This window comes from Boleophthalmus pectinirostris, unplaced genomic scaffold, assembly GCF_026225935.1.
Source record: "Boleophthalmus pectinirostris isolate CB_2022bp ecotype Guang Dong unplaced genomic scaffold, ASM2622593v1 HiC_scaffold_5, whole genome shotgun sequence".
NCBI classification, from domain to species: Eukaryota; Metazoa; Chordata; class Actinopteri; order Gobiiformes; family Gobiidae; genus Boleophthalmus; species Boleophthalmus pectinirostris.
In genome coordinates this window covers 27,404,667-27,418,457 of record NW_026571404.1, presented here as the reverse complement: position 1 = coordinate 27,418,457, position 13,791 = coordinate 27,404,667, and the positions used below count along the sequence as shown (strand labels likewise).

General features: G+C 37.0%; 1 protein-coding gene across 1 annotated transcript in view; it reads left to right on the top strand.

Annotated features, from left to right (window-relative positions):
• adam12b (ADAM metallopeptidase domain 12b) overlaps nt 1-13,791 on the top strand; it is a 130,263-nt gene that overhangs the window by 57,580 nt on the left and 58,892 nt on the right. Inside the window, exons 4-7 of the mRNA XM_055162631.1 lie at nt 2,702-2,780; nt 7,428-7,507; nt 10,477-10,675; nt 12,509-12,574. Coding sequence (XP_055018606.1) covers nt 2,702-2,780; nt 7,428-7,507; nt 10,477-10,675; nt 12,509-12,574 — 424 coding nt within the window. The remainder of the gene's footprint in view (nt 1-2,701; nt 2,781-7,427; nt 7,508-10,476; nt 10,676-12,508; nt 12,575-13,791) is intronic.

The following is a 13,791-nucleotide window of genomic DNA, read 5'->3' as shown; positions in this document are numbered from 1 at the left end:
GGTAAGTCTGTTCTGTGCTTCTATCGCGTTGGAGATGGTTCATGTGAAACTTTTCAGAGATTATATGTCTGCAGATTGTACGCATAGACCATATATATGAATATATGATAGCCTTTTAGCGTTTTGGAGGTGAATTAGCTACTTCAAGGTGCATAGACCTACATCAGCGTATCAGTGTTTTCAGGCGTCCACACAGTGCCAGATCAGATCCATACTCAGATGAATTCGTGGGAGCTGGCAGCACCAGATCGTGCCGTCTCTGGAGCTGTTTTCAATTGGATTAGTGTGGACGAACACTGCATCCGCAACGTAAACGATTCGAATATGTACTAATGTTGAGGGGGCCAAAGTATGTTTTAGAGGAGGCAACAACATTCTAACGGCTTAAAGCTCACAAGACAGTTTTGAATAATATAGGACCTTTAATTTATATCAACATTTAAAAAACAAAAAACATATTCATAACATTTGGCACATTAACCAACAGCAGGAGCAGCAGCACACACAGGGCCACCAGTTTTTTCTCCCACTACTCTCATTTACATTTCACATTTCCCAATAGTAAATCACACGCAACTCACTATGAAATATACATGTTATTTTTCAGTTTGATAAATCCTGCCCTTTGTTGCTTGTGTTCCAATATTTATTTTGTTTGTTGTACTTCCTGAGGTCAAAGGTTCAGTTGTGAATCCCAAGACACACAATTAGTCCTCTCCCAGTGTTTGTTTTTACCCTGTTGTTTTGTTGTTGGTATAGCAGCTTTAGCAATGTGTGAATCTGACGGGTCTGACAGATACAGAGCAACGCAGTGTTTGCATACAGGTAGTTTGTGAGGGTTGTTTTTACAAGTTTGTTGGTCAGTTAGATTTATTTTTTTTGTTTCCTATGCATAGGACTGGGCAATTCATAACATTTTCAATTAAAAATAATGTTAATCAAAAATATTATTAATTAAATAATAATAATAATAAATTAAAATAAAAGGTACACTTGTTCACTCACAGTTGGGAGCAAAACCGTTTTTCTATATATTTCTATATTTGTGTAGCTCTGAAAAGAGTTTTTCTAATTTCAGCTTGGTTTAGTGGAACAACACAAATCTGTAATATTGGACATGCATAATGGCACAATTATAAATCTAAGCTCATGAATATTTTTAATGTTAATCACTTCCAAGCTCCAGACACAAGCATTACCTGACGTTTGAGTTGTCATGCATAGATGGTGGAAACAGGTTTTAATGGGAAAGGAGAGGCCATAAACTGCTTTACTTTGCAATCAATAATGAATGGCTAAGTCTGTCTACTTATCTTATAGTAGAAAATGTGATATAATTCCTTATCATCCATCCCTCAGTATAATATCTCATTTTACATCCATCAACACAACAGCACCTCAGAAGTATGTCACATACAGAGCTCAAAGTAGTTTTCTTATTTGTGTTGTCAAGTTCTCTCTCCCTCTCTGTCTCACTTCCAATCTGTCTTTCTCTCTCCCTCACCCATTCTCTTTCTCGCCCCCTCTCTGCTGCTCTCACTCCCTCTCCCTCTTTCTCTCTTCCTCTCTCTCTTTCTCCCCTTCACTTTGCCTCTCTCTATCTTTCTCATTTCCTCTCTCTCTCTTCCTCCCTCACTTCCTCAACCTCTCTCTCACTCTCTCTCTCCCCCTCTCTCTTGGATCCTTCCGTCCAGTGTCACAGTGAATTTCCAGCTGTGGAGGATGGGTGTTCCTGTCGTTCCTCTGTGGGGGCTCTGGGTGGGGTTCACATGTCCATCTGCTCACGTCCCGAGGAGCAAAAAATACAGCACCACATCTCAAATATACCTCCCCCACACAAATATACCCTGCATACATGCCCAAAATAATTACCTCAGCAGGGATTCTCTCTCCATCTATTGGAATGCCAGAGAGATGTAAGGACTGCAATCAACTACACTGCAAAAAGTAGAGAATATAGATGCTTATTGTCAGCAGGGTTGCCTCTCCACAGATCTAGCTTGTAACTTGCTGCCTCAGTGGAGATAGTAAGCTTAAATTCCATATTGTGGCAAAGCAGTAATATCTTCAAAGAGACAAGCCGGTGGCAGACCTTCCATCCGATTTTTTTCTAATCAAATTACTCTCTACATTTTCTAAAAACTATATTAAAATAGAGGAAAATATACACTACATGAACCAATCTGAAATACATTGAGACAAAAAATACTGACTTAAATAAAGATTCATATTCTAATTTCACGCCACTTTAAATGTACCACTATGTACTGGAGAGTCCATTGCCTGCTTTTCTTCATGGAGCTGTTATTACTTTGTCTAGAATGTCCCACAATATGGCATTAAACATATCTATTTCCATGGAGACAAGGCCACAATGCCACTAGTCCAAGTTAAAGGTCAGATCTGTGGAGAGGTGAGTTCACTTACTGTAGGAATGCCTGTTTTTCTGTAATTGAATAAATGCAACATAAGTGAGTTTAATGCCATACTTTGAAACCTCTCAGGCAAAGCAAATATATCTCTAAGGAAACAAGCTTGTGGCATATCCCCTACCAGAAAATGTACACAATGCACCTTTAACTCACATAAATGATCTTTTTACAGTGTAATCATTCAAAAAAACACCCTGAAATGTCTAATACTGCTACATAAAAAGTCCTTTTGGATATCTTGTTTCATCTGTTTCTCTCTCTCTTCTTAGGGGACTGTTCGCGAGTCATTACACAGAGACACATTACGGGGCGGATGGAAGCGCAGTCACGGGCGCTCACAACTTTACGGTACGGTGCCAACTCCAGCGCTTTTGACATTTATGGGCAACTCGACCTACAGTGGCACCCGGGCAGTCAGGCTGTAAAAACCCACGCGTTCAGAATGGCCCAAGGAGGAGACACTTTTTCTTTATAACGTTTGTAGACTTTTGAGCTGAAAAGGTTAAGGATAATGCTGTTTTTGACTAAGCCTGTCACAATATATTGATAAAGAGAAATATCACGATAATAATGAAACTAGTTTATATCTCTGACACGAAGCACTCCCACTAAACTAGTTTTTAAATTTACAGTATCATTACCAACAAATAAATAACATAATGAACCCATAACTATCCATAGAAGTTATTTATTCTATCTTCTGCAGCTCAAATCATATCTTATTACATTAAAACGGCTAAAATCTTCCCACGATTGTAAAAAAAATGTACACAGATAAATACTGAGCTCCAAAATATCTTGCTTCTGCTTTTACATACTATGATAAATCGATATTATAATTATTGTGTCAGGCCTATTTTTGACTAACTCCCTAAGCTGTTGTGACTGGCGTAGAGCCTGTGACCTACTTGTTGATAAGCAGCAGTTTACATACAGGGTGATAATCAGGATTTTGGTACTTCCACTTGTTTTAGCTCTGAGCTCAAACACGTGAGCTGTTTGAAACGTGTAATTCTCAAATGTTTCTGATGTCATTTCTGCAGAATAAGCAATCACATGACATCCTGGATATAGTCTTTCTATTGTGCGGACTTTTTTATCACCCCCAAAGTCACACTATCAAATGTCAACACTTCTGATAGATGTTTTATTGTGTGCTGAAAATCACTTAAAGATCCTATATTATGCTAGTTTGACTTGTGAGCTTTTTATGATCTGGAATTGTGTTGTTTTTTTTTTTCATTCACACATGTTTGAGTAATCCTGCATTATTAGTCTGTCTGCATCTCCAAAGCTCAGAATGTTCTGTTCTACCTTATGATGACATGTAGTGGTAGTTTTCAAGTTAACAGCTACCTTTAACTCAATGGAGATTGGCAATTCCAGAGATGAAATCATCCAAATGATTCTAGTGAAGATATATGGAGCTTAAAAACACAGTGAAGCACATCCTCTATTACCACATGACATGACAAGGTGGAACAGAATGTTTTCTCTTCAGCTTAAAAATGGAGGGCTTGTGTGTTAAATTTGTATGAATGAAAAAACACAACTCCAGTTATATTTGTGATGAGGAAACAACATTATAACATATATCAGAAACAGTGAAATATCAGTCATTTCATTTGTATTCCCAGGTTGAAGCCAAAGCCAGTCACAGAATAATATTGTGCTTAACAATGTCATAATGTCAAGTCTTAGTAATAGAGCTATGAAGCAAGATATGAGTAAACTGTCTCCACATTCTACAAAGATACAAAAATGCAGGTCTAATCATTACTAACACACTGCAAGTCAATTTCTGAATGCAGTAATGATTGAGAGTAGGACTATCTGGCTAAACAGGATTTGCCATTTCTAAAGTTACATTCAGAGTCACTTGTGGCTTATTATGGCCCTTCGAAAAATGGCAGGGATATTTCATTCTCTCCAGAACAAATTATTGAGCCATCAGGTGCACTCTGAAATAGTTTATTTACAAGTTATGCCATTATGCTGCCCAAATTGGATTCCCCCATGTGTGCTAGAAACCAAAAAATCCAGTCTGTCCCTGTGACAACACCATGCCAAGTTGCAAGTGAGATCTGTAGAGATGCAACCCGGCTAACCGCAAAAGAATGCATTTTTGTCATAGTATTAAAACATACAAGATAGATCAATTTAAAGGGTTCATATTAAGTTTTTTTTTTTTTTTTTATCTCGGAATTGTGTTTTGTTCCATTCACACATGTCAAATACTGCATATTTAACCTAAGTTCTTCTCTCAAACTGAAAACACTCCATTTCACCCCGTTGTGATGACATGTGATAATACAGGAAATGCCCCACTGTGTTTAGCTCTGGAATTTTTACTAAACAAAAGGTAAAAGGTAGTTGTTAACTTGAAAACTACCACTTCCTGACATTACAAGGTGCTTTTGAGCTTTGGAGATGTAGATAACAGACTGATAATGAAGGATTACTCAGACATGTGTGAATGAAACAAAACACAACTCACAACTCAGGTATGTTTTTGAGGAGGTAAGAGCATTATATCATGGCTTAAACCTCACAAGAGTCCAATTTTGTGCCATGTACTAGCCAAAGCAATCACACATCCATGGAGACAAGCAGCGCTATCTCCTGAAAAGTTACATAATGCACCTTTAAGAACACTATTACTGACCATAATCAGTTAGGTAGTTTGCTTTAAGACCACAGTTGCTTGGGTAAGTCATTGAGGCTTGGATACAGCATGACAGCTCCCTAAAACATATTATATTACAACATAATAAGTCTCCAGATTCCCCTAGTTGCCTTTAATTTGTGAAAACATCTCCTCCTGCCTCTCTCTGTCACTGGTGTAATCTCCGTATTAAACGCTGTGCACCTGCAGCATCTCCTGGGCTCTGCTTTAATCAGCCACATGCTCATTTAACTGTTTGTACTCCCACTCTGAGAATATTAACGTTTCTATTCCAAACACTACTTTTAATAGCTTTGAGTCTTACCCCTGAGTACAATTAACCCTGGTGCCTTTAATCTTTACTCTTCTGTTTAGACCTCAAGACAGGCCCTGAGCATCTAAATATTTTATTGTACTACCATTAAAGGTCCAAAATTGACTCTTGTGAGCTTTACACTATGTTAGAATGTTTTTGCCTCATTAAAAACATACCTGGAGTTGTGTTTTGCTTCATTCACACATGTTTGAGTAATCCTTTATTATTCCTGTCTACATTTCCAAAGCTCAAACTGCTCATCTTTTGATGTCACGTTGTGGTAGTTTTCAAGTTAACGGCAACCTTTTACCTTTTCTACAGTAGAGATGGGCAGTTCCACGTCTGAAATTATCCAAATGATTCTAGTGAAGGTGTATGGAGTTTAAAACAGTGGAGCACTTCCTGTATTTCCACATGACATCACAACGTGGAACAGAGTGTTTTCCGTTTAAGAGAAAAACACAGTCTAAATATGCAGGGGTGGGTGTTAAACGTGTGAATGAAACAAAACACAACTTCATGTTTTTGATAAAGAAGCAAAATTACAACATAGATCAGAAAATAGTGTAATATAGGCCATTTTAAGGTGCAGAAGGTGGTCTGATTAGAATCAATTTCCATTTGGGTAAATTTAGGTCAAGTTGAACCGAGCGACTAATGTTTTTTTCCAGGTGAAATGCCTTTTTCTTTTGCTGTTGAGTGCTTTGGAGTGGTCCTCAACAATAAGTGAAGCTATTTTAATATAGCTCTTAAGATGTCCTCCTTTTTTGTTCTTCCAGAGAGCTGTAGAAAAAACTGTTACCATGTTAATACCATTTTCCATTCAGATGACTTTTTTCCATTCTTGTCTAGTCTTTTATGGTTTTAGATTTTAGTAACTGTTCAAAGGATAAAAAGAGGTGGATGAATAATAGAGCATAGAAGTCTAAATAAGTAGTTGAATGGAGGGAGCCTTTTGAAAATTCATTAAAAAAAATTAACAGACCAATGCCAAAATTCTCAGCACAGTTTTAATACAAAGCATGTTGTGAGATTAGCAAACTGAATACTACGTGTAACCAAATTTGAATTCACCTTTGAGTTTGAATGTACTATTTTGTCTCAGGAAGGGCACTTATTTTGAAATATGCACGTAGCATCAGTTTGTCCTCCTTGAAAATTGATTTAATGAGAATGAATCTTTAGATAATGTGTTTTCGAATTATGCTTCAGTTCACAGTGCATATTTTAAACTCACTTGGAGCGTCAACATTTGAGAGAAGACAAAAATATGAACTGCTGGACTGACAAAAATCACGTTTGAGAATATGTTTATAGCAGTTTAATCTACAGGGTTAACACGTTTTAGAGATTTTGTTGTTTGTATGCTTAGGGCATAATGTGATTTACTAATTGTGAACTTTCAAATTGGTGTTTTAATTTGTGTTAACTGGACATTATGTGTAAAATTACATACATACACCAGTCAAATTTTGGACACCATCTCATTCAATTTTTTTTTTTATTTTTATTTTTTATTACATGTTTATTACCTACTACATATTATTTACTAGTACATACACAAGACGGTATATGGAATTATTTGCAACATAATTCCATATACCGTCTTGTGTATGTACTAGTATGTACTAGTAACTACTAAATATTAGTTTAAATATTTTATTACCAGATCCTCATATTAGTCACCCTTTGCTTTGTCGAAAAATATTTATTATTTAGTTAACTTTTTTTTTTCTTTTCTACATTATTCCATATATCTTAGTTCATATATTTGACCTATTCTGTATCAAATGTAGAAAGCAGTGAACATATACTGTAGAAAAAACATAAAATGACAGAGTGAGTCCAAATTTTTGACATATAGCACCTTTAAATTCAATGTTCTATAACCTTTTGTTTTCTCTGTTTATTTATTGATCAGAATTGTATTGCAAATGTAGTGCAACTTGTGGGGGAGGTGATCTGTGTATTAACAAATAATTCTCACATGTTCTTATTTGTGATTGTTTTGTAGAATAACTGCTACTATCATGGAGAGGTGCAGGGCCAGACGGACTCAGATGTCACCGTTAGCGTTTGCTCGGGTCTTCTTCGGTGAGGATTGCTATTCAAGAGGCATCTCAGCACTGGCCTTTAACTGCTGTGTACCTCCCCACTGTTTATGTTTACTCAAGTCATTCTGAGCAGCAGCCTGTCTGTCTTAAGAGCTCTAAGAGTGTCATCTGATAGTTGGTATGTGCCGCTGGACGCCCACAGGAAACAAGGAAAATGTCACACCTCATTGGCCATGTCCACAGAGGGAGCTGGTAAATAACTTTGCTCCTCTTGTGCAAGTAATTGGCATCGAGATGGTGCTAATGACCAGAAATATTGAAAGATAAGGGACTTCAGGACACTCTGCTCTCCACACTCAATTAACCAGGCATTTGCAACAGATGTGGAAAGCATAAACTTATAATGTGAAAGTATGCTGTTATATGGTCTTATACATATGAAATGTAAAGAAGACCTCCTAACTACAATTATGTAGCTCCCCAAAGAATTTATGAAGTATACATATGACACTTAATACTAAAGTCTGATTAATCACATACCTGTGTACCATTGTAATTGTATGCTTTAGGTGCACAAGTACACAAATAATATTGGACATGTGTTTAGACTCATTCATAGATCAGTTTTACAAAATGGTTTATGTGTTATAGGCATCTAAAGCTAGCCGTTGCTCTTATGTACTTGTAGACTTGATTTCTTGCAACCACTAACTGTAGTAGCTCTCTCAATTTTTGTTTTGTAAAAGTAGCTCACTGTGGGAAAATGGTTGGAGACCCCTAACCTAAAGTATATATTTGAAGTTTTGTTATTGTTCTGTTCGTTCAGTAAAATCGGTATCCGATTTGTACATGTTTACATCCACAAACAAAGTAGGCATGTTTGAATCAAATATGAAATTATAGCTGATTATTAATAACAAAAACACAGGATATGATTGCCATGCTGTTTTTATTAGAATTTTTGGATTTTTTAAGACAATTATACAATCAAAACACAGACTGAGCCTCACACGAGTCTCTCATTTGGGTTGCCAGTTTTAATGGCAAAATCCAGTTTGTTTACAGTGTGTGCACAATTAGTAGGGAAGTGAGTACTTTGACTGTATCATGATTTTTATGCATATTCTCCAACTCCAAGCTGTATAGACTTGAATTTTTATTGGATTTAAGCATATCTGGTGATGTGTATTTGTCTAACGAGGGAGTGTGTGGCCTAAAGAGATCAACATCCTATATCAAGGTGTGTAGAATTATTAGGCAGCTTTTTTCCTCAGGCAAAATGGGGCAAAAAAAAGAGATTTAACTGACTCTGAAAAGTAAAAAAAATAAAAAATAAAAATAAAAAAAATGTAAAAAGACATTCAGAGGGATGCAGCACTCTTAAAATTGCAAAGATTTTGTGCTGTGATCACAGAACCATCAAACGTTTTGTAGCAAGAAATGTGTTTTGAGAAGAATCAAACATAAACCTTCCAGGAACCCATTATCCTCTAGGCTGTCATATTTTCAGAACTGCAACCTACCTGGAGGGCCCAGAAGTACAAGGTGTTCAGTGCTCAGAGACATGGCCAAGGTAAAGAAGGCTGAAACCCATCCACCACTGACAAGAAACAAGAAACATAAACTGAAACATCAAGGACTGGGCCAAGAAATATCTGAAGACCGATTTTTCAAAGGTTTTATGTACTGATGAGGCGAGAGTGACTCTTGACGAACGAGATGGAAGGGCCCGTGGCTGGATCAGTAATGGGCACAGAGCTCCACTTCGACTCCAGCAAAGTGGAGGTGGGATACTGGTATGGGCTGGTATTATTAAAGATGAGCTTGTTGGATCTTTTCCGGTTGAAGATGGACTCCAAATTAATTCTAAAACTTGCTGCCAGTTTTTAGAAGACACTTTCTTCAATCAGTAGTACAGGAAAAAGTCTGCGTCTTTCAAGAGAAACATGATTTTTATGCAGGACAATGTTCGGTCACATGAATCAAAGTACTCTATTCCATGGCTAGCCAGTAAAGTCCTTAAAGATGAAAAAAATAATGCCATAATCTCCTGACCTAAAGCCTATTGAGAACTTGTTGACCCTCTCCTCCTTAAATGGGAGATTTACGGTGAAGGAAAACAGTTCACCTCTCTGAACAGTGTCTGGGAGGCTGTGGTTGCTGCTGTACAAAAAGTTGATCGTCAACAGATCAAGAAACTGACAGACTTCATGAACGGAAGGCTTATGACCATTAGTGAGGAGAAGGGTGGTTATATTGGCCACAGATTTTTATTTATTTTTTTATTTTTTTAATGTCAGAAATGTTTATTTGTAAATTTTGAGTTGTTCACTATTCTGACAGATGAAAAAACAAGTGAGAATGGAAAATGTTAATTTTTCATTTAGTTGCATATATTTTCTGCACATTAATAGTTGCCCAATAATTGTGCACACATAGGTTTTGACTTTCTAAGAAAGTCAAAACTTGACTTTTATTTTCTCTAATATTCAGGTTTGAGGTTCATTAACATTTTGAACTGACCAAGAGCACTGTAGTTGTTCAATTATAAAATTAATTCTCATAAATACAGCTTGCCTAAGTATTATGCACACAGTGTAAACCTTAAAACGCCTCTCTCTGGTCTGACTCCTCACTACCTAAACCCCAGCTACTGCATGAATCAGTGCCAGTGCAGCCACTGCAGCTCAGTGAGTCAATTTTGAGCTTTCACATGAGACATGATCTATCCATAAACTTAGAATGAGAAAAACTTGTAGGTGTCCTCTGTATAAGGGCACTGATAACCCAGGTTAAGTTGTGATTGTAGTACTTTTATAAAACAATAAGAGTGCATGCTACGCACAGTAAAATACAGTAAAATAGCATATAAAAGAAGTACATATAAAAGTGTTGCTCTTGATAAAAAGTGATCTATCTTTATACAGACACATCCTCCCTCTCAGACAAGAGGACATTACTTGTGGTGTAGCACTCTGTTTCTCAGCCTCGCTCTTGTGTTATGTGCAGGGGCTTCATCTCACTTCAGAACAGAACATTTATCATTGAGCCTGCGCCGGGCCCCCACACCTCAGACCACTTCATCTACAGAGGAGAGGAGCTCACGCTGTCTGCTGGGTCCTGTGGTCACCTCTACAATGTGTCCAATATGTCCTCCTCTCCACCCCCGGACCCCATCGCAAACCCCTTCCAATCCTTCCACTCTAGGGTGAGATTATAGTTTTACTTCCAGCAGAGAGCATCTTTCAAAATGCACCTCAATTCATCTTTGTGATATGTTTCCGTTTACGTAATTGCTACATTTGGTTTGGGGGACATCCACGAGTAAATTTGATGAAATACAAATGGCTTTTGACTAAAGATTAGCGTTTGGCGTGGCTCCCGGTTTGGATAACTTCCTAAAGGTGGTGCCATTGGCTGGTTTTATGTGTGTTCTGAGCCCAAATGGGAAGGTGGAAGCAGAAGGTTTGGCTGTAATTTGTATGGAACAGGTGTGCTATCCATCTGGCCCCTAGTACCCAACATTAACCAAACTCAATTTATGTCAGGTAGGAAGACTTACAGGCGTGCACTTTGTAATGACCTCGCAGTTTTATGTTCAGAGGAGATGGAGGAGATACAGCGGGGGACAGGGGGAATTCAACACTTTACCTTGTATGACTTTGGCATGTTCAGGTTTCAGCCAGAATAATCACATTAAAGTGCATATGTTTTATAGGACACATGCAGATGGAATTTGTTATAAGATGTCACAGCATGGAAGAGGTAATTTAAAGGGCCTATATTGCACTATTTTATGATCTATGTTATAATGCTGTCTCCTCTGCAAAAACATACCTAGAGTTCTGTTTCATTCAAACATATTTAACACACAAACCCTGCATATTTAGGCTTAGTTCTTCTCTCAGACTGAAAACACTCTGTTCCATCTTGTGATGTGGTAATACAAGAAGTGCTCCACTGTGTTTTCAAACTCAATACACCTCCACTACAATCATTTAGATAATGTCAGCACTGGAGTTGCCAATCTCTTATGAATAAAAAGGCATAGCTGATAACTGCATTTTGAGCTTTGGAGATGTAGATAGACAAATAAACCAGGATTACTGAAACATGTAAATGAAACAAAAAACATAACTGGGTAGTTTTTGTACGAGGTAACAATATTTAACATGATTTAAAATTTATTTAAGAATCAGTTTTGTGTAATATAGGACCTTTAACTGATCTGGGAATTGTGGCAAATTGTGGAGAACTTTGGATTCCAAAACAAAATGTTAATAAAAATAAATATATTCATATATATTCACATATTCTAAATTTCAATTCTTTGACTGTTTGCATTTTTGTTGATGTCATCAGATTGTGATTCTCTATGTCTCTATTAATGCAGCTGGTCAGACACAGACCCACCCTCTTTTCTTATTCATGAGGCTCTGTAAGGTTCTGAGTCAGTGGCAGCTGGATTCAACCAATCACAGTAAAGCGTGAGCATTCAGAAGGGGCAGATTCTTCTTTTGAGTGACTAGAAAAATCCAAAGTGTACATGAATTGTGATCAAATTGTTATAGTGATCTGTCTCTAAGAAACAGACCTGTTTAGTCGTTTATAACTCAAAAACATTTGTTATGTTGATCAGTTTTTATTTAATACTGATTTTCCTAGTAAATTTGTATTGAAATGTTGATATTTATATTTTTTTCTTTTAGGTATTTATAGAAGGAAAAAAACTAAATTATTTTATGGCACTTTGTAATTTTCTGTGAGTGTTTTTTTTTTTTTTTTATATTAAGATGTTTTATTTTTTTATTTTCAAAAACAGTACATCAACATCTGGTAAGTCAGTGTCATCAAGTTATCATGTTTAATTTCAACTATAACTATTGACACCTTCGAGACATGTAAACAATATAGTTTGCGTGGATCATAACAAATGAACTGATCCTGTATTTTAGTGCAATGTAGTACATCCATTTTTTAAAGTTTAGATTTGACTTATTTTGTTTGTACTTTGTAATCTAATCTTTTTGCTTCCCTTCAGCACAAACGTCACGCCCAGAAAACCACCAAGTACGTGGAGCTGATCATTGTGGCTGACAACAGAGAGGTAACGCTCCTATGAACTGTTGTATGTGAAGTGACTGAACTTAGATTTAGACAAACTTTATTGATCCACAAGCGGAATTATTTGGACACAGTGGATCACATATCACAATATATTATAATAACAATGACCAATAATACTTTCTAAATATGTCACAAAAATAGCAAGAGATTGGTGTTATAAACAAGGCATAATTATATAAATCTGTTGTCCCAGGCTCCAGGGTTTTGGGGTCCTACAATTTGACCCTTTTCCTATTAATTATATTAGAAAGGGGCCCATGTGATGCTTCTTGCCCTGGGTCCCCAAATTTCTGTCAACAGGCCTGATATGGAGTATGTTATGAATGTAGTTCTGTATCTCACTGTTTGAGCAAAGCTGTAAGAGCCTCTTAGAGAATGAACTCCTCTGTCCCTCTGTAGTCTGGTGCAGTTGGTGAGCAGGAGTGTCCATGATATGACAAATGTCTCCAGCTCACAGCAGATCACGTGACATCCACACAGAGAGAGCTGGGGAAGAGTCTGGATAAGCTGCAGTAACAGAGAAAGGCTCCCCAGGGACCGCAGGGAATTAGGTCACTGTGCGACCTACAGTGTGGTCTAATGGCACAGACAGGAAGAGCTCCAAATGATTCTCCCAGCCCAGCGTTCAGGAAACAGGAAACGGACGAGTGGATAGAGAAGCCGTGTCATAAGGTTTTTATGTCTGGGAAGATCTGTGAGAATTCAACAGAGGTCATATCTAGTATTGTCATGTGACTAGAGGGTTGCAGATTCAAATCGTAATTTAAAGGGCCCATATTACGCTATTTTGTGATCTGTTATACTGTTGTTTCCTCCTCAAAAACATACCCGGAGTTGTGTTTTGAATTGCTCTGCTGGCCTCAACGTAAAGGTAGCTGTTAACTTGAAAACTATAACATAATGACATCACAAGGTAGAAAAAAACATTTTGAGCTTTGGAGATATAGACAGACGATTATTATTAAAGGATTATTTAAACGTGTGAATGAAACAAAACAAAACTCCAGGTATGCTTTTGGTGAGTTAACAACATTATAACATGGCGTAAAGCTCACAAAAAGCCATTTTGTGTAATATAAGACCTTTAAACATTGTAATAAAAGTTCAGAAATATTTAATTTTCATTCGATATCTCAGTTTCAGTATCCGCATATTTTTTGTCTTTTTTGTCTTGATAAATTTAGATAAGCTGAGATA